Source organism: Arachis ipaensis, chromosome B9, assembly GCF_059453495.1.
Source record: "Arachis ipaensis isolate K30076 ecotype BB chromosome B9, ASM5945349v1, whole genome shotgun sequence".
NCBI classification, from domain to species: domain Eukaryota; kingdom Viridiplantae; phylum Streptophyta; class Magnoliopsida; order Fabales; family Fabaceae; genus Arachis; species Arachis ipaensis.
Window position 1 is genome coordinate 2,485,821 of NC_142444.1, and position 23,131 is coordinate 2,508,951.

The 23,131-nt window shown below is 28.5% G+C and overlaps 1 protein-coding gene and 1 pseudogene across 1 annotated transcript; one reads left to right on the top strand and one right to left on the bottom strand.

Annotated features, from left to right (window-relative positions):
* Positions 1–12,329: 12,329 nt before the first annotated feature.
* On the bottom strand, positions 12,330–13,383 carry LOC107614656 (uncharacterized). Its single transcript, XM_016316798.1, has 3 exons — positions 13,227–13,383; positions 12,994–13,076; positions 12,330–12,893 (listed from the first exon to the last, which is right to left on the bottom strand). The coding sequence occupies exons 1-3, from the start codon at positions 13,381–13,383 to the stop codon at positions 12,330–12,332; spliced, it is 804 nt and encodes a 267-aa protein (XP_016172284.1).
* Positions 13,384–18,657: 5,274 nt separating this feature from the next.
* On the top strand, positions 18,658–19,368 carry LOC148543527 (uncharacterized; annotated as a pseudogene).
* Positions 19,369–23,131: the final 3,763 nt, after the last annotated feature.

Below are 23,131 nucleotides of genomic sequence, written 5' to 3' on the forward strand. Positions count from 1 at the left end.
ATTATGAAAGCGGCTACTTCATTTTCAGAATTATCCACTATCATAATTTTTATATGTTTAATTTTGCAGACTCTCCTTCTTTTCACAAGGTATCTTTCATTATTCATTGATGCATTTTCTTATATATTCAGTTTCGTATTTAAACGACTTTTTTTTTTTAATAACAAATGAACATGTTATTATGATATATATTGTTACGGTGTAAAGTTGTCAACTTCAAAAATTATTATTTTTGAAAATATATATTAGTTTATAAATAACGTATTTTAAATTATATTTACGTAGTATTCTACGTATATTTTGTATGAATTAATTTTAGATTTTCTTTAAATTATCTCTTTCCAAATATTATAATTAAATAAATAAACACATATCTAAAATATATTATTTATCCTTAATTCTTATATTTTATAAATTATTATGGACTTAATAAATATGGAAATCTTTTATTGTCATAGAGATGCCAATCTAAAACAAAAAAACTATTACAAACTCTTATCATAATTTCATTCTCCGAATAAGTATATTTTTTTGTTATTGCAAGTGTCATGGTATTACTATTTTAAAAAGTTTAAGCTGATAATAAAATATAATAAGAATAGTTATATTTTGAATATGTTTTTTAAATAAATTTTTTTAAATTTTATTTAATTTTTTATATAATTTTTTTATTTACCTTATTTTAATTTTTTTGGATTTATTACTGATTAAATTCTACATTTTTTAATATAAAATTTTAATATATATCATAATATTATTTTTTTAAGAAAAAGTCTAGAAGACCAGTAACTTTGTTAAATTCTGACCAGTATATAACCAGCAAAGAAAAGTGAGCTATTGGATGAAATTTTACACCATTAAAACCATCATTGATGATTATTTGATGGTTACAAATCACAAAAATTACTGCTCTTAGCATTCTTTTTTTTTTTAATTTAAACCGATAAAAAAATAACATAGATATAGTTATATTTCTAAAGATGAGTATTTAACCTTTTTTTTTTCCTAAAATTTTTCACATTCGAGTATATTATAATAAATAAAAAATTACAAATTGTGTAACATACTATTCTATGAAATGGACACGTGTGTTTATTTCTTAATTGTTGTAATTGGAGGGCACATGCTTTTCCGGTTTCTAATATTATTTTCCAATAAAATACATTGTCGGTTCCAGAGAAGGTAAAAGAGATTCATAAATGATAATCAGATCTTAATCCTATGAAGTAGGCAAAGACCATGTGAGATATGACACTTAAGACCTTTTGATATCAATGTGTCCTCATCAACCTGTACCCCGTATAATAATATTAGTAATATTATATATCTAAGTATTTTTATGAATTAAATTTAATTAAATTAAAAAATAAAATTTTGAATAATATTAATTATAATTAATTTTTATTATATTAAATTAATTTAATTAGATTTAGTTAATAAAAAAATTTGGATGTGTAATATTATTTTTAATAATATAATATGAATCATGATTTATTAATTAAATATTTGGAATGGATAAGTTGGGTGATAATTAAGCAACTTAGCAACTAGTAAATTTGACGGCAGGCTTTATTAGGGGCAGGCTTATTGAGAATAATTGCATTTTGTAGAAATATTAGGCAACAATTAATGAACATGTTTGCATGTGTTTTTGTAATTTTTTTTTCAAGTCAGGACTGTTTTTGTGAATTAATTTAGTTCGTGTTGTGGTCACTTTTATGTATAGGGGTAAGAATTGAATCGGTGATTAAATCGATTAAGTTATTTGTTCAGTAGTTTATTGATTCAATCGATAATTTATTGGTTGAACCGATAAAATTAATTCTACGTAAATAAAAAATATAAAATACTAAAAATAGTCATAAATTTAAAAAATTTAAAATACATATTTTTAGTTCTTCACCAACATTTTAAAAACAATTAAATTTCAAAGTCTAAAAATAACTAATACAAAGATATATATGAAATTAGTTAGTACTACTATTATTATTTTTTTGGGTTTCAATTGATGCATCAAGAGTTGATCTTTGTTCTTGCGATGGTATTTTTCTGATGGTGTATTCACGGAAGCCATTCTAAAACAATATGGAATAGCAAAAGTATAAAACAGCAACAACCCTAAATTTTCTATTTCCTATTCCCTATTTAGCAATACAGCAACCTTAAATTCATAGTTTCATACAAAACAATTACTTCAACATCACCTATTCTAACAAGCAGCTATTTCAACAACAGAAATTTCACCTATTCATCCCAGAAATTTTAAATTTTTATAACAGAACAGAACAACATAACAACATTATTCATAACAACTTCATAATTTCAAGTTTTCAACAAGCATATTCAACAATCAGCTATTTCAACAACAGAAATTTCACATATTCATCCCAAAAATTTCAAGTTGTTATAACAGAACAGAACAACTAAACAACATAACAACATTATTCATAACAGCTTCATAATTTCAATTTTCAAGTTTTCAACAAGCATTAGAAGAACAGAGCAGAACAGAAGAGAACAACATATTCAACTAACCTGTTTGATAGAGCAGAGGACGAAGACGACGACGACGACGACAAATATGAGAGACAGGGACGAAAGTGAGACGAAGCGGAGCCGCGGTTCTAAGGTGAGACGAAGAAGACGACGGCGAACGACGGGCGGCAGTGGCGCGGTGAGTGACAGAGTAAGGTGAGGTTGCGAGGTGAGGAGGTGAGGGCCTGAGAGGGAGGGCTAGCCGTTGTGGTTACTGGTTAGAGGATTAGGGTTGGGGAAACAGGGATTGGGGGGGGGGGTTATTCGAGTCTCTCTTTTTTTTCTAAACCAAAACGACGTCGTTTTGACAAGTAAATTAAAAAAAAAAACTTTTGAACCGAGCAATTGAACAAAAATCGTCGATTCTTCGATTTTTATCAGAATTGATCAGTTCAAACCGATTCTCAACGATTTTGTTTTTTGTTCGGTCATATTAATCAATTGGATCGATCAAAAATCTAATTTACCAATTTTTCGATCAAACCGACAGGTTCGATTCAATTTTTACAACTATACTTCTATGCGGTTCATATTGAAGCTATTGAAAAAAAAACATATTTTATATACCATTTATATTGATTTGGTTCATATTACAGTATTGAACCACCGAAAGAGTTTTTTGCTTCATTCTTTATCTCTTATCATTTTTTAAAAAATTTAAATTGATAGAAAAAAACACGTGTTAATAATTAATTATATTCTCTATGATCTCATCACATTACAACCACTTTCGTTACAACTAATTTGTACACCATAACTGTTTCTAACTGATCTTTATTAACAGACTCTAACTTTCTCTTCCACCTCAGCATATCACTATTGTACAATCTTTTGGTTTTCTTTTATAAAGCTATTTGTTCTATTTTATTCTCGAAAATATTTAGTAACAAAAAAAAATTAGTCAAAAATAGTCGTAACTTATCTTATTTAACATTTATTAATTGTTGTGATAATTAATTAATATTAAATAAGATAAATTTTGGCTGTTTTTTTTGTTTACCTAGCATTACCCTTTATTCTTGTTATTTGGTTTTTTTAATATTTTTATTAGCTACTAACTGTTAATTAATCTCTTCTATTATTGCATACCGTATGAGTACAAATGAGGTACTTATAAAAGTAAGTACAAAATATATGATAATCATAAAATATTTACTTAATAATATTATTAGAATGTGAGTTTAAAATCGATGAATTTTACCAAAATGGACATATAAAATGTATTACACCAATATATATCATACCTTTTTATAATAAGTTACGAAAAACAACCTTATCTAATTTAAAATAAATTAGTTATACATATCTTGGTACATCACTAGTCACTTGTTTTATTGAATTACACCAACTAACAAATTATTTAAAAATTAATTTCTGATACTAAGAATATATATATATATATATAATGGCGGAGCCAAAAATTTTATTAGAGGGAACCAAATTAAATACAAAATAAATTAAAATATAACATAATAAAAAATTAATAAAATATAATTTATAGTATATAAGTCAAAATTAATAATTATATTATATAATAATTAACATTCAATTACTTACTTTAAGATTTTGGTATTTTTAAATTTGTTCTGCGATATAACTAAAATTATCAATTTACCATTTGAAATAAATTTTGAAGCATTCTCTTTTTCAATATATACAATTATATAATCTGTTAAAAGTTCGTCTTTCATCTTGTTTTAAAGTATTGTTTTTATAATTTTTATTGTTTAAAAAATCTATTCAGCTATTACTGTTGTTAAAGAAAGAGTTAAAATAAAAAAAAAATTTATAATTGTTACTTTTTACATTAATCCAAATTTATATTTTTCAATAACTTTTCAATTATTTATATATTTATATGCTTTTATTATTTTGTAAACTTATTTGTTAATTATTACTGATATATTATAATACACATTATAATTTATACATATTAAATTACTAACATATAAATTTTTTTAGTGTGTAATATATAAAAATATATTTAATCTATAATAATAAATTAATAATAAATTAATAATAATATTTTTAAAAAAAAAATTGGAGGAACCATGAGCAGCTTAAGCCTTGTAAATCCGCTACTGTATATAAGAATAGTAATACTAATATCATCATAAAAATATATAAGAATAATAGTAAGTTGTAAACTTGTAATGTTCTATTTTGTAAAAAAAAAAAAAAAAAAAAGTAGAATATGACATCTTACAATAATAAGTTTTGATGAAAATCGAATTTCACTGTATTATATATATATATATAAGTAGAAGTAGATAAATAGATGAACAAGTAAACAAATAAAATAGAATATTAATAGATAGATTTATCTATAACCGTCAAAATTTCTCTTTTCTTATTCATTGTGGTACAAAAAATTGTAGAATATATATTGATGGAAGAGAGAAAAAGAGTTTGATTGGAAAGTAGCAGAAATTATATATATATATATATATATATATATATATATATATATATATATTTACTTTTAAATTATAAAAAGTCAGAATATGCGTGTTTGACATCATTTAAAAAAAAATCTTTTAATTTTTTAAAAAATTAATTCACAATTCTTTGAAAAAATAGAAATATATGACTTTCCTCTTCCGTAAAAATTGTTTTTTGTTTCTATTAGAAATACTAGCCTTCCACCACTATTTTTACGTAAGGTTCCATCTGTTAGAAATATTTGTCTTTCACTACCATTTTCAGACCATATTTCATCCGAACCATTTGAAAGTATTTTTTTTATCATTTTACTACTCTATTTTTATTATTAAATTTGTATTTAATATTGTGTGTGGTATAAAATTTTAATTTTAATTTTATTTTTTCACATGTGATTTTATTTTTATATAACTTGCTATTATTTTTATAATTATTTATAGCAAGTTCTTGATTCCAATAAAAGAGGATGGAGTTCTAACAAGAGTAAAAAATAAATAAAAAACAACAACAAAATATACATTGACACACATTTCACATTTATTTTTTATTTTAACCTACTATATCATACACAATAAAACGCAAATACTAATTTCGTTGACATTGCCAATAAAACTATTGTGAACAAGTAATTCTGTCCTAATTTTTCACTGGCTTACCAAAAAATAAGGGTTCCAGTACCAAAAAAAAAGAGAAAATGTAGGTATTGACAATCTTCGAAGAGTGTTACCATAATGAAGTAACGGGGAAGTGGGGAACACATGCACGTCCTCCTCTGGAAGATGATATTTCCGCTACTGTATACAAGAAGTGGAAGACGTTGAGAAAATGATGTAACATACTATGACAAATGAAAGAAAATCAAAATAAAGCTAAACAATAATCAATTTAAAGAACTATAGTATTATTGTAATCAATTTATATTTTGTATGTAATAAATCTAATTAATGTGCAAATAGCATTGTTTTAATTTATTTTAATTTATTTTTATTTTTTTTGTAAAAATTAGTTAAATCAAATAGATGATATTTAACCTTTGCAATTAAAGGGAGGATCGGAGGAGGAATTCATCTTTTGCATATATACTATTATATTTGAATAAGAATAAATTTCTATTTGTACCTATAAAAGTTGAAAATGTTGATATATCTATCCATAAAAAAAGAAATTATCATTTATATTCATAAAATATGATTTTTACAAGCAAAATTATTCAAATCCTAAAAAATTAAATAAAATCCTTAAATTACCTTTTTTAAAGATAACTTACTTAAACTAATAATATAATTAAACTTACTTAAACTATTGTATTTTTTAAGATAATTTTAATCCTTTTTAATATTCCAAAGTATTTAAAGAGATTGAAAAAAAAAATATAGAAGTTTTGAAACGAAAGAATAAATTTTTTAAGGAAAAGTCAGCAACTTTTGTGTTTTTTGGCCACCACTTAATCATCAAAATAAAAGTGAGTCATCTCCCACCATTAGATGCCATCTCACACCATTAAAAATACTATTATTGGCCAATTGATGGTTACAAAACACCAAAATTGCTGACCTCCTAACATTCCTCATTTTTTTAACATCTTTACACAATAATTTGACTGTTTCTAAAAACATACATAATTATCAATTCAACTAGGTATCCTTTAAAAGTTGTACAATATTCAGCCTTTTATTACAATAATTTAAAAAAAATTAAAACAAACATATCTATAAATTATAAATAGATTTAATGTCTTTTTAAAATTAAATACACATTCAAAATACAAACTAAATAAAACTGAAATTTAAAATTTCAATTTCAATTTTAAATTTCTATTTTAGATTTAATATATTTAATTATTAATATATTACAATTTAAATATACATCCAAAAATCAAATTAGTTAGAATTTAAAATTTTGAATTTAAAATTCTAAAATAAATCTTAAACATCTTAAATCACTAGTAAAATATTCGCTCCGTAAAGATCCAGAGCTGCAGCGCCTCCCCCTCCTCATCTGTGACCGCTTTTGTCTTCTCTCGCGTTGGGCACTCCTGCGACGATCACCTCCTTCGGCGACGCGCTCCTCCCCACGATGCACACTTCCCCTGCACACACCCCGCGCCTCCTCCATCGATGGGGCTCCTCCCGTCCCTGGTCTCCTCCCTGCGCCACGCACAACCGCCTTCTTCTCTAGCGCCTTCCTTGTCTCCTCCACTACGTCGCACTCCTTCTGTCTCTGGTAGTTCTGCTTGCAAAATTTTAAAAGAATTTGGTTGAGTTCATTCATGAAGATATGTTATCCTTTTTTTCGCTTAATAAAAAGTTCTATTTTTTAAAATTTATGTATAATATTGGAAGTGTATGTGTTTTTTTTTCTTTTTTTTAAATGTATTTGTGATTATATTTTTTTTTTCACTCATATGTTTGATTTGGGAGTTGTAATGTTAACCTAATTTGGATGTGTCAACACTTAATTTTGAATGTGTTTATGTTGTTCATTATGTTCTTATATACATATATAAGTTTTTTTACATGAATTTTGGATGTGTTGATAAAATATTTAAAATGCATTCTTATAATTTTGGATGTGTATTTGAGTTTAATTTTTTCTGTGTTCAATATATAATTTAGAACTACAATGACAATAATTTAGATGTGTTAATACATAATTTTAAATGTGTTTATGTTGATTATTTAATTTTAGATGTGTTTTTTACATGAGTTTTGAATGTTTTTGAATAAAAAAAATAATTGAAGTGAGTTTAATTTATTTTGAAAACTTCACTGATTTTTTAAAAATTAGTACACGAAAAGTTGTTACGAGTTTTATGGTTTGGTTTGCAAAAAATTAATGTATTGTAAGTAGTTACAAATTTTACAGTGATAAGTATTCAAAATAAAAGTAGTTCCTTAAAAATAGGAAATATGATTAATTAAAAGTTAAAATAATAAAATATTAAATTTAAAGGCTGAATAAAAGCTGAATTTTGTTGTACAAATAGCATTTTCCCATAATTATTTACATATTATCTTTAACTACTATTACACATAGTTGTCAGAACCGGACCGAACCAGCCGGTTCGACCAAAAAACTGGTAAATCAAACCCAATACCGGTCCGGTCTAAGCTTCTAACCGTTTAAGATAGAGAATCGCTACGAACCGGTCAAACCCAGTAAAAACCAGACCGGTCCGAACCGCTCGGTTTGAAGGTGAATCTACAATGGACTATCGATCTGCAACTCCACCGTGCTCTAAACCCTCCAGCGCTGCCAAGTGTCAAGGCGTCATTCGAACCCCTTCCTCCAGCATAAAGCATGCGTGCTTCTACCACCAAGCTAAAGTGATTCTCATCAATTAATATACAAATTATAATACATATAGCATTCTTTCTTTTCACTTATATTCAATTTATTTTAATTTCAAAGTCACTCATTTTTAAATCAATTACATTTTATTTAACTATAAATTTTATTAAATATATACAAATTAAAAAGATAAACAAAAAATTTAATTAATCACAATTTATTTTTTTTCATGATTATATGATAATTGATATCTATTAATATTATTTTTTTAATATATTATTTTGTTTTTTGTCTTCATATGAAGTTGATAGTTGAAAATCGCTAGATGATATTTAGTTAAACTAGTCAACGGTTCTTAAATATCAACTTCACAAAAAAACAATTGTATGTGACTTTTCACCTATAATAATATAATAATAAAATAAATATAAACTAATTAATAAAGTATTAAAATTTAAAAATAATAATTATTTTTTTAAAAATACTAATAATAAAAAAAATTAAATTTTATATAATTATTTAATTATACCGAGTTAACCGGTTCGACCAGTGATCCACCGGTTGAACCAGTAACCCAGTGACCCAATAACTTCACCGGTTCGATCACCGATTCGGTTCTGACAACTATGCTATTACACATTGTTAATTGTTTTTTACTAAATTAAATTATAATTATTATCTTTCATATACTTTAAACTTTTTTAAACATGATACGGTCAATAAAAGTTAGATATTAAGCACTACATTTATTTATATGCTCATCCGAAATACTATTCAAATATTTCTTAAAAGCAAACTGTAGCTCCCATCTAGTTGTCAATGGGCTAATATGTTGTGCAACTAAATAATATCCTACATAACATGAAAAGAAAAATTATGTATTCAATACAATGAAACTAACATCCATACAACGGATTTAAGTAAGATTCTAAATATAAATTAATATAATATCTTTTATTGATTACACAATTTTATATGGATTACGTTGAACTCTGAATCTTTCATATATGTAGTATGAATTCTTAAACTACTAATAGAATTCTGTATTTTTAAAAAAAAAAAATTAAATAACATTAATATAGTTACACAACATAAATAATACACATAAAAGATTTCAAAATATCAAACCATACAAACAACAAATATATTAAGATTTTTATATAAAAAAGCAAAATATGAAAGCTTTGTTTTAATTAGTATACCCAATTATTTAATCTAAAAATAGACTGAGAAACATTCAACTTGTTAAAATTCACATAAAATAATTAGAAGTAAAACAAACTCACTTGCATTAATGAAAGTCTTTTAAATAACAGCAGATTCACCAATAATCATGCCAGTCCCATGATCTAACAAAATTCTCCCTCCAATTTTTGCAGCAAAAAAATGTGTAAATGTAAGTTCAAGAACCAAAGAGCTTACACTATCCTAAATGGAAGGCAAACATCTTTCAAGATAAAAACTCAAGAATTTTCTTGCTAAAAGCAAAAAGTGAGGATATCAATTTTTCATATGGTTCCAAGAGTTAAAGAATAATAGCCATCTGCCTAAAAGCCTCTCCACTTATGGACCAAACAGATCTCTTCACTTTAAGGAATTCAAGATAAAGTTAACCCCATTCTTTCAACATTCTTGTTCAACATACTCATTTTTCTCGTAAGATAGTAACTTGGAAACAAAACAACAAAATTGATGGAATATAAAATTATAGGAATATAATTACACACACAAATAGAACACCGAAACATCCCTCATGTCATATCTCATAAATTATGTCTCTTTTTTCATTGCACCAATACTAGATGCACTTTTTGTGTTTACACTGTACAAAATCAAATAACAGATAATTTTTTTTTACAGGATGAGCTACAATTTTCTTTTGCACTATGATAGTTATGTTTCGATTCAAAATAGCTTATAAGTAAAATTGAGTATTAAAAGGGATGAAAAATGTATCATACATATGTTTTTATTTTTTTTCATTTTATTTTTCATCTATTTTCCTTATTTGAGGCACTTAATATTTGGACAAACTAACTTGATAATGTCAAGGGATTTGAACGAATGTTTAATGGTTTATAATGAAATTATTGGGAATTTCTCATTGTAATTTGCATGGAAAAATTAAAATAAGACGTGAAGCATTGGCCAAACTCAAGAGTGATGCTTTTTCATTTTACAACATAATGACAATATGATTATATCATACTACTCTATAGCAATCTAATATATGATGTAATGAATACATAATTTAGAAATTCATTTGTTACAACATCAAGGCTTCAAAGTTAGAGACTTAGGGCTTGTTTGGGCGCCATTATGAAAAAAGATCTTTTTTTAAATGATCTTTTTTTAAAAGATCTTTTACAAAAGTAAAAGTGATTTTATGTTTGGATACTTTAGTTAAAAGTACTTATTTAAAAGATGTTATTGTTTGGATACAAAAATACAAAAGTACTTTTATAATAATAAAATTACTTAAAAGGACATTCAATCATAAAAGAGTTTATTAATAATAATAAAAGAAAACTAATTATTTATACTAATTTATTTGATCCGATAATTGATCTCTTATATTGTCTCTTATTTCTTCCATTGCCTGAACATCTTCTTGTCTTGGTTCTTCCCATTCATTAATTTCAGAATTTGTTGATCCATTTCTTACAGTAGTACCGTCATCTTCATTGGCTTGTAACGAAACAATATCTTCAAACTTTTGCAAAATACTTATGTCATCAGAATCCATCATTCTTATAAAATTATGAAGAGTGAAACATGCAACAATGATATCACGCTGGGTTTCAAATTTGGCTCTTAATGGCATGTTTTGTAGTATCTTCCATCTTGCTTTGCATACTCCAAAAGTCCTTTCAATTACTGTCCTTAAACTTGAATGACAATAGTTGAACTTTTCATTGTTTGATCTAAAATTTGGTGCTAGTCTAAATTGTGGAATATGATACCTTGTATGACGATAAGGTCCTAAGAATCCCTTAAAAGTTGGATAACCAGCATCAACTAAGTAATATTTACCTGAAATACATTAAAAAATATACAAAAATCAAGCCACATATTATCATGATAAAAAATGTAACCTCGAAATAAACTTAAATGGCATAACTAACCTTCTGGTGGATGTGGAAAATTTAGCTTTTTTGTTCGAAGAGCCTCCATAAAAATTCTTGTATCATGTGCAGAACCTTCCCAACCAGCCCATATAAATGTAAAACACATATTAAAATCACACACGGCCATTACATTTGTTGTAGTATTTCCTTTTCTACCAATAAATCGCACTTGCTCATCTTGGTGAACATGAATGGCTATATGCGTACCATCTATAGCTCCAATACAATCTTTGAAATATGGCCAATATCTATCATTATCCATAATATATTTAGGTGTGTCTCCAAAACTAGGATCAATAGGTCTAATAATATTTTTTGCCAATTTCTTCACACATGATAGAACATGATGAAATTGACGAAATATAGTTTCACCTGAATGCTGAAATCGCTCCTCTAACATTCTATAAGAAGCTCCTTGCCCAAGCATGTATAAAAATGTTGCTACCATCTCTTCTCCACTAACACCTCGTGTAGATTTCAAGCCATAATTGAGAACCAAATCATTGCATAAACGGTTAAACACTGATTTTCTCATTCTAAATTGTTCAAAAAATCGCATTTCATTCCCTTCCTTTAATTCTAATAACCATTGATATCCTGATAGTTTTGAAGTCCTTTTCTCTTGTTTGAGGACATATCGCAAGTAATAATTGGCAACTCCACAAATAGCTAATATAGCAGCTGATTCGTAATCTTTTTCATATTCTTCATATTCAGTATCATTATCTGTTTCATAATCACTCATCCTGTATAATTTAAATTAACATAAAAAATAAGATAACAAAGCAAAAAAATACTATTCACAATGTCATTATTAAATAAAATTCCAAAATATAAAATCAAAACACAAATTATAACATTGTCACTAGATTAAAGTTCAACAATAACGATAATAAGAATTCATGCAGAAAAAAATAAAACTAAAAATAAAATTTAGAGACGGTTCATATCATCCAATTTAAAAGATTCTAGCCATCCAAGTTGTTGATTGGGATCATCACTCAATGCAATGAAAGTTTCTCTATATTGTGGCTTAGCCATTAATCTAATTCCCAAATAGAACTGTGGACTATATGGTTCTAGGCCAGGTAATTTGCGTAGCAACTTGATGCAATTTTCGATGGAGTAAGGATCATCTCCCTTAGTTGCAGCTTTTGACTCCACACCAACCAAAATACGATCAAGTGAGTCCTGTAATCTAGATGCTATTCCAGCTCGTTTCTCAACTTTTTTGTTAGAAGTTTTCCTTCTTTTCTCTCTAGTAGGGCTTTGAACAACTGTATAATTTGCAATGTCTTCTTCAATAAATTCATTTGTATAATTCATGTCACCTCCACTCTCGAAACCCTCATTGTTCTGATTAAATTCTTCAGGATTTGGATCTTCCGATGGCGCCCAAGCACTATAACCAGTAGCTACGATGTCCTTAAAACATTGTTCAAGCCTATCTAAAGATTTAGGACCTTCATTCTTAAACTTAGCGAATTCTGGATTAATCTGTTTAAAATATGTAAAAGAATAAATATAAAAGATATTTAATAAATTTTAAAGATAAAATTAACTTATTGTATTATTTTATAATGCAAAATTAACATACATTAATCTTATCAGTCCACCAAGATTCAGAAGCTAACACTGTTTTTTTCTCATGATCCCAACCAAGACCAGTCTCTTGTCCAACTAATTTAGCCCATAATTGAAAATAAGATTTAAGAGCATCCCATCTATTTCTTAGTTGTCTATGCACATATAGGAGCCCTGTTCTCTCTCTAAATTTTTTTTGTAGATTTTTCCAACCAATTTTGCTGAAATGTTTATTAGGTCTATTACCATCTCGTATCTCTTCCACACAGATAGTCAAAAATATTTCAGTATTCCAATCATCCCATTTTGCTTTTACAGTTTCTACTTCTCCTTCATTTGTTGCATCTTCGTTTTCAATATTCACTTGACTAGAACCTCTTCTTGGATTTAGTTTTGGAGCCATACTATATAAATTATAAATTATATCAAATTTTATAATCTATAACGTTAATAAAATAAATTGTAATATAAATAATAATTGTGAATATAATAACACACTAAATAAAATAAAATACTATGATAAAAAACCAAATAAAAATCACAAATAAATTAATAATAATGACAAAATGATAGAAAAAATAAAAAAACAAATAATAATAACGTAAAAAATAACGTAAATAAACAAATAATAATAATAATAACAATATGAAAAAAATGGTAAAAGAAATAAAAGAAAGAAAGCAAATAACAATAAGGTACAATAATACGAAGCTTGTAATAATAACAATATGAAGAACAAAGGGTAAAAGAAAAGAACCTGATGATTTATTGCTGATGATTTATTGTTGAATGTGTAGAAAAACAATAATATTTTAATTTTCTAGTGCTTGAGATATATATATTTCACAAAAGCTAAACGAATATGTTATGTTTTTATTTGTGAATCATTTCAGATTTTTTATTTTTTTATATTTTGATACTAGTATATTTTTTTTATATTTATATATGATTATATTTTATATCAAATCATTAAAAATTTTGTCTCAAAATATTATATGATTCTTGCAATAGTGAATCCGGCAAAATATTACACAATAATACTCCCAAAATATTAGATACAGAATCCTAAAAAATCTCAAACACAAGCCAAGATTAACACTGTATAAAATATAATTCCATCTATGAAAATAAAAACAAAAATAAAAGATATCACGTATGATTATAGCAAAAAAAAATAAATAAATAAAAGTTGCGTTGATTTTGTATGAATTAGTTAATTGACTTTTCATATATTTGAGTTTGTACGTGTTGCACAATATATGGTTTGGCAGGGGACTTTTGCAGCTAAAAGTTTCAATCTATCGTAAAAATTAATGCTTTAATATCAAATATATATGTCTTGAAAATCATAAACCAAAGCATAGCAATGCAACATGAGAGTTGAAAAACTATGATGAAAGGTTCTCCAAACAATGTAATGCGAACCAGAGGAATTGTGGTTTGAGTTGGAATTTGGTTACGGGGTTCAAGGCATGAAGGAGATATTGAATGTATAGTACATTCATTCAGGAAAGAAAGAGGGTAAAAGGTGTCTATTTAAAATTTTAGTAAGGATATTTTTGTCTATCAATGATTACAAAACATCTTTTTTTTAAAGAAAAAAGATCTTTTAAAAAAAGATGTAAATTGTAGCTTCTCAAAAAAGATGTTTTTTTGATTTTTCTAGTGCTTTTACTTTTACTACTAGAAATTTGCCAAACACACTACAAAATAAAAAAAGATCTTTTTTCATTGAAAAAAGATCTTTTTTTATCAAAATAATGGCACCCAAACATGCACTTAATCTTTCAGGAATCATCTTCTCTCATGGGATCTCCCAACTTCCAAGGCAAATTTAATGGATTCTAATGTATTTCAACCCTTAGTATTTGTGTGTTTTTCTTTTTGGGATGACTTTTTTTTATATAATTAAATTCATCAAGTTCTCAAACAGTATACAAATCCCATGTTCTGCATCACAGTATAATCTCTAATCACTTTTTAAAACAAAACTATCTAAATCAAAACAAACAAAAACAACAACATAAGTAACAATAAAATCAATAACAAATCAGTTATATTATAGGATTCCACCTATCTCTTCCACCCCATTTGCTCAGATTTCTCTTTCCTTTTCCCATGTATCTCGCCAATATAATGCCTCATTCTTCATCTCATCAAAGTTTAAAATCTTATTTTAAAAAATAATGCTATTTTTTGTTCTTGATATAGTCCATATTGTTACAAAAATAGAGACTCTCATACATTTTTCTCTCTTTGCTATACCCGCCACTGGCCAAGCTTCAAAGCATTGTTTAGTTGTTCCTGGTCATATCCAAATTCGTCTCTAAGCTCCAATAATGCAGTCCATAAACTCCACGCTAACCTGCAAGAAAGGAAAAAGCGGTGCATGTTCTCCATCTCTCCCCTTGGATCATTCGAATCCCTCTCTACTCTATATCATGTTATTGTTGTTGTTAGGAGACAATCTCCCATAAAATAATTGAAATTACCTGCAAGCAATAAAAGTATAGAACCTTTCAAATTCCAACCATCAAGTATTAGAGAAGAGTCCATACATCCTCTAGGGGTGAGCTATGTATGGATTCAAGATCTTTGTGCACATAGATCTAGATAATTTTTCTCTCCATTTTAACCACATACCAAACTCATCCTAAAGATAGCAATAAGATTAATGGTACCGCATATAGAATGAAAGTTATACCAAAAAGTCTTTGATTGTCTCCATAAGTAAAGCTTGAAAAGAAGTGATTGCCTCCTTTCTTCAAATTTTCACCTGCACCCTTTCCATTTTCAGCTCCTCTCTTTCCTTCCTTTTCTGAAGCTCCTGTTCTCTCTCCCTCAACGTATCCTGTAAATATTTTGAATATAATTAACATGTCAAAAAAGCTATTCAAAATAAACTGCTGAGTGAACGCCAGGATACGACTAAAGCAATAAATCAACACAAATAATAGATGTAGAGAATCAGCTACATTATAAAAAAAAAAAGTCATCTCTGAGATGTATCACAAAAGTGCTAGAGAAACACATTTATACCGGCCGCTCCTCCTTTTTGGCTTTGTTCTCTCATTTTGCAGCATGTTCAGTAGCTTTTAATTCAGATATATATTTATTGAACAAAATCTCCCTATCCTTGTGTCTCACATATTTATATCTTGGGTCATCCCTTAAACAACAGATTTTTCTTTCTGAATAAAAATGTTGTAATCACCGCTGCACTGCAACAAAACCTATGGTTCCTATTTCCTAATCCTAAAAACGGGTTATGATTTCGTTTTCAGTTAGGTTCTGGCTTAAACTGCTTCCTTGGAGGTGAACTTGCGATTCCAGTGATTTTGCATCTTTGCTGAGTAATTTTACACAAACGAACAACACTCCTTAAAAGGAAGGCAAAAGTGGATGAACGTAATGTGCGCATTCAATAGTTCAAAAAGTTTACACTTGATACACTGAGACCCAATATTCTTATTCTTCAGCTTGATATATTGATTAAAAAGATCAAAAGTAGAAGAAAATTTTTCTAATTTAATAGGGACATATAACCTATTATAGCTCCATCACTATCAATATCACCATGGTTCTTCTACCATTGCTATAATCACCATTCACCAATTTCACTATGATATCTTTTACTGTCACCTTTTTTTAATTATGTAATCTCAATGTTAAAATTTAAAACTATATTATAATAGCAATGATATTTATCACTATTAGATTAACAAAGATAAATTTCAATATATTAAGGACATAAGGCTCTATATTCTAAATCGATTATGAAAATAAGAATGAACTCTATAAAATAAGCCATATGAACAACTAATCTGAATCACTATAATCATTAATTTGAGTATAGAACCATGCAAATAAGAGCAGATTTATTACTGCTATCATGCAAATTTAAATATTCATCAAACAGGGATAGAAATATCAAAGTGTGTAAAAGTGAAAAAGTTTATAAACAAACATGAGCATAGAACTATAATAGGAAGGTATAAGTGAAAAATGTAGAGTGTATATTCTTTTGCTATATAAAATGATTCTCACAATAAATGAAATGAAGCAAGAGATGACGACATCACCAACAACATAAGCATAAAAGAACAAAATTTGCATTACACGTTTTACATAAAGTGTAGTCTTTTTTCCTTTTTTCTTTTTAGTTCATGTCATAGTTATCGACTTGGTCACTATTTAAAACATGGTATTTTGAGTTTTGACATGAATTTATGGTTTTGAATGTATAGAAGTAAGAAATTACTAATTTTACATCTATCTATTGATAATTGATTTTTATGTATCTTGTCTAAATCTAACTTCATTTTCTTATACTTGTTTATTAAGGTTGCCAATAACTTAGTAACTATTGATAACTATTTTTTGGTATAGAGAAGAGTGAAAAAGAAAGTGAAAGAGAATGTGAAGTAAGCCACACATAAAATAAGTGCATCACCTACTTCGTTGACTCATATACACTCATTGACTCACTTACTCTCCTTGACTAAAACTTCTTGATATTTTCTCACATCAATGACGTAAACAACAATAAAATTCAGCAAACAATGTACCTAACTAATGACATCAAGTTAACAATTTTTAAGTTTAACTTCTATTAGAATCAATGTCGCATCTATAAGAAATAACTAACTATGTCATCTTTAGGCAGAATAACAATGATGCACAATATCCAACACAAGTTAAGCATAAGATGGTGATGAAAATCTTACAAAATTAAAGTAACATCAATAATTGGGTGAGGCAAAAAAGGTTGATCCATTAGAAGATGACATTGTTTCCCACTAATCTATAAATATACTTAGCTGCTGACCTGCCAAAGTCATCTTCCAAAGCCATATTGCATAAAAAAATGCCTGAGTAAAATACATTTACACTCACCTACTTTAGAATTGTCCCACCAAATGGGGATGATTTTGTAAATCAAACAGCACAGAATTTTTTAAATCATACTGATATATATACATATTTTTTGAGTAAATTACCAATTATTCCCCCGATTTTGTAAAACGCTGACAATAATAACTCTAATATTTGTTAACGACAATTATACCCTCGAAAATTTTAAAAACGCAACAAATCTGCCCAACCGTGAAGAGAGCCCTTCTCCTAAATGGAGTTTGGTGATGTAGCAGACGGAATTCCAATGTGGCATCTGTTAAGGGCTTCAGTCCCGTTTCTCTTTTATCCCTAATTCATGAAACCCTAATTGCCCAATTCGAAGTAAATGACCAGGCTAACCTTAAATGAAACACTCCATTTAACTATGACCATTTAGGACGCGAGAAACTGAAGAGTTTCTTAGTGTTGGTCTCTGTTTCTTTTCGTCTTGTATGTCTCTGCATTCGCCTCTTGGAATTGTTAACATCACATGCAATCTCACGTTTGGCATTGATACTCAGTGAAGAAATCTCCATTGAACAACGAAGGTTTTGGTAAGCATCATATGTTTCCGTTCTTCTTATTATCAGTTCGTTAGGGTTTGCATATTGTTGGTGATGAAGTGAAATTTTTTTTTGAAATGGCAGTTCGATGATGGGTGTCTTGATGTGTTGATTTATCTGATTGTGACTTATTTGATGATTTTTGTTAGATGGAAACTCATATCACGTTTATATATCACCATCGGGGTTGGCTAGAGAAGGATGCGGATGGTGTGGTGAGGTATAACGGTGGTTTAGTGAGTATGATCGACAGGGTGCATGTTGATACATGTAATCTGTTCCTTGTTGAGGGTTTGTTTCTGGATTTAGGTTATACTAGGTATAATGAAGTGTATTGGTTGGAGCCAGGGATGGATTTAGCTAACGGGTTACGGGTGCTGAGAAGGGATGCCGATGTGGTTAAGTTGTGTGATGTTGCACTGAAGAATGAAAACAGGGTCCACTTGTATTTTGAGCATCCTGTTGATGCCGATCCAGAGTTAGTTGATGAAGTTGAGGGACCTCCTTCAGAAAATCAGCAAAATCATGACGAGGATCTCCCACAGCATGAGAAATATGGAAGACCAGATGATATAGAAGTAGATGGAGCTTCTTCAAAAAATCAGGAAAATCATCAAGATGATCCCCCATAGTATGAGGAGCAACAGCAAAAGGAGGGTGAATCAATGTTGACTAAAGGGGGGAATGATCAATCGGAGAAAGATGACGTATCTATTGATAACGTACCCATTCAAACTCAAGCTGCAACAGTTGAAAATGAGGAATCCAATTTAGGAGACAACCATGAGACACATGTTGAAGGCAGAGAGGGGCAATCTCATCCTGAAGAAGCTGATGGCTGGGGAAAAAAACGCAGGAAGAAACATGGAAGGCCCCAACCATCTGGTAGAGTGCAACCTGCCCCACAGAACAATGGTGACAAAAAATAGCTACAATTGAGTGTAAGACATAGATCCACTTTATTAATAAGCAAGAAAAATAGCTACAACAATGTCAACATAACTTCCACAAAACAATAACACATAACATCCATTAATAAAAACTATCCTGCATGCATCCCTTCTCCTATCTAACCAAACAAATCACACTCATAATCAAACTCAGTACAATTTTACACAGAATGATGCATAGAAACAATTCAACTCTCTTCATGTGCTCCATCATCATCTTTCCATCTCTGTGTATGGTCTCAGTCTCAACACTGGTAAATCTCCCTTTCAAGACTCCACATTCATTGCATACTAGTGTTCCATTCTTGGATAATTCCTCCAGCCCAACAGATTCCTCGTTGGTTTTGTCCATCCACTGAAAATAACGGCACCCAGTGTTCTTCGTCTGCCCAACACAAAAGCCATTCATCAAGCTCAATTCTCAATAGGGAAGGGGGACAGATTTACCAGAAAATTCATACATACCTTCCACAGAGGACACATGAAAAACCATCTCCCTGGGTTTCTTCTCGTCTTCGACTTCAACGCCACCACCTGAAGACGGCAGAAGCATGTCCCGTCATAGGGCTTGCTCCCGTGTTCTTCGAGCCCTTCAGAGCTACTATTTTCGATTGACTGTGTCCTTCGATTGTTATTGGACATGCTTCTGCTTCTGGTAAATTGCTTTCTGGTGAATTGGGAAAAACGTTCTCTCTCATCTCCATATAAAGGAGAAACGGGACTGAAACCCTAAATAGATGCCACGTTGGAATTTCGTCTGCCACATCACCAAGCTCCGTTTAACGGAGAAAGACTCTTTTCACGGTTCGACAGATTTGTTGCGTTTTTAAAATTTTCGAGAGTATAATTGTCGTTAACAAATATTAGCGTTATTATTGTCAGCGTTTTACAAAATCGGGGGCATAATTGGTAATTTACTCTATTTTTTTCTTGTAATATTTTAAGTTCTTGATAAAGCATATTCATTTTCAATAACAAACAATGCCCAAATATAAAGCACAATCACAAAAACTATAAAAATTCAAATGTTATCTTCTTCTACTTACAAATTACAATGGTTTAACAAAAACTCTTAGTAGCTATAAATTTTGCCATGACTTCCATTCTTCTTGTCCAAAAAGAATGAAAAAATATATAAAAATGCCACAAATCTGAACTAACTCAAAAAAAAAAAACATAAAAGAGATTGTTGCAATAAATAAATTTCTATTTTACAGCCCTCTAAAACTGCAAAGATATTTTATATCATTTTCATGGACTAGCATCAATGTCCACACTCCAACTATAACAAAATTTACCACTACTTTCTTAAAATTCACCCTTAATGAATTTTATTGATTTAGGACATACAACTAATCTAGTCAAGTGAACCTAAGAGCACAAAAGTTCTTTGAAAGTGCACATTATGAAGATTAAAAGTTTTCACCACAGAAACAATGATATAGTGAAGAAGAAACATAAAAACATAAAAGGAAAAAGAGTACCACATATGTTAATTCTTAGCTCAGTATCTAACCAAAACTAACTAAAAAAGAGATTAAATTCCATCAAACTCAGGCAATCTAAATCACTTTGTCTTGTAAATTGTAATTGTACTTTTTGTATTATGCTCCCTTTTTCAGCCAGTAAAATTATGCAAGCAACACATTTTTTCCACAAAAAACACACCGAAAATCACGAATTAGCAAAAATATCATACCTTTTAACAATAAGTTGAAACTCTTGATTCTGACCCAGTTATTGAAACCCCTCTCAAGTATCACCAACACTTTTAACAAATATTAATCATTGGAAAATCTAATCACTGAAGTTAACATTTGCCATAGTTGGAGGGGCACAATGAAAAAAATAAATAAAATAACAAAATTTTGAAGAAAATCAAGGATCATAGAAGTAAGAAATCAAATCAAAATTGAATAACGTACGAAATTGGCGGTATCATAAGCAAGCCAAGATGGGTTCAATTCCTCTACCTTCGCGCCGCACCAAGGTGAGTTCGATTCCTCACTGCAATCGCGTCCCGTCCAAGATGGTTCGACTCCTCTCTCCGATCGCACTGTCCAGATGGGTTCCTTTCTCTTTTGTTTAGCGCTACCAAAGTTAGAGAAGTGAATTGGAGTTGGTTGGGATGGAGTTTGATGGAGGCAGAAGAGAATGTTAAAGAAGCAGGAGATGTTGTTGTAGCTGACTTGTGCAGATTCTTCAGCTGATAAACATATTCATCATTTGAATGGATTGATTCCTCTTGCAGAGACTCAAAATCCGAAGAAGGGTATTTGAATTTTTCAATAAAAATAGAAGAAGAAAGAAAGGGTAAGAAAGTAACGAAAATAGAAAAAGGAGAAAAGTAGAGAGCAAGCTTTTACCAACTCCTTTTTACTATTCTCACCAAATTACTTACCTTTTGGTGAGGTGAAGTAGAAGAATCAGTTTCTAATGATATTCAGTGAGAAGTGCTAGAAAAATGAAACTAATAAGAGAATAAATAAAAAATTAATTGACTAATGGATTGTAATCTTAGTGATTAAGTTATGTAAAATCAATATTTAATATTGAAAAGTATTTGTTATTATTGTTATTTTAATATCTATTTTTTGTGTAAAAAAAATTATATTTTTTGAGTTATTTATCTAAAATACTACAACTTTAAAATAAATATTTTTATAATTAAATTTAAACACAAAATAACTTATTTATAAGTTGTTATTAATAAAAAATTTTATATTTTAAATTTTTCTTCTAAAAAAAATATTATTTAAATTGGACCTAAGTGAATAACCTCAAACGTTTTGTCACTCGTAATTTGGACTTAAGGAGAGAAACAGTTTTTCACAAACTTTCTTATTATTTTTTTTTTTAAAAAGAAAAAAAAGAAAAGGATGTGTCAATTTGCAAAGAATGTGAGAAAACGTGGACATAAAAGCTTCCATTTATAATTGGGGGGGGGGGGGGGGTCATAGATTATGCTTCTATTATTATGCATTAGTGTTGGGCCATACAGAAGGAATATATCATCTTTTTTGCTTCTATGCATAAAATTCCCAGTGGGCCATCATTTAGACAGTGGGCCGGCATATTAACACATCATCTCAACCAAAAAAAAAGGGGAAAAGACTCATATAAAATAACAATCAATTTGTGTTGATCAAATAGTCAATTCACTTGTGCTTAAATAAATATGGAGTTGCTTAAACAAGTATTGAAGATTCAAATCTTATCTTATGCATACAGCAATTCGTTGATTATCAAAAAAAAATATTTAAATAGAATTCAAACCCATAATAAATTAATCTTTGACTTGCTTCCAGTAAAACATAAAACAAAAATTTGTAAGTTGTAAACTGTAATCTATTTTTTATTTTTCATGTGAAAACTTAAAAAAGTTGATCAGATACTGTTATCAATAATTCAATTAATTCTCTACCAATAGAGGTGGCTATAAGTTGGATATGATAGTGAATGGGTCTTTGCAATTTTTTCTTTTAATTAATGTTGTAAATTGTGAATTTTTTATCTTATATTTTTAATTCTAACTAAGAAAAAAATGTGAGAAAAAAGTGACATATGATAAATATCACAATTTATAACATCAGTAAAAAAGAACATTGAGAGGAACCTTATTCATGGATGTTAAATTTCTCCAACCAGATATTATTTGCAAGTTAATTTTCACCCAACTCTACTAATAATTTTTTTTTCATTAACAAGGCAATATCTAGTTTCTCAATATTTGACAAATATA

Bases quoted from the DNA above. Each gene is read 5' to 3' on its own strand.
- LOC107614656 (XM_016316798.1), bottom strand. From the start codon at position 13,383: ATGGCTCCAAAACTAAATCCAAGAAGAGGTTCTAGTCAAGTGAATATT. The intron at 13,077-13,226 runs GTAATAGACCTA...GGGCTAAATTAG, and splicing joins TGTGGAAGAGATACGAGATG to TTGGACAAGAGACTGGTCTT. The intron at 12,894-12,993 runs GTATGTTAATTT...TATTTTAAACAG, and splicing joins GGTGGACTGATAAGATTAAT to ATTAATCCAGAATTCGCTAA.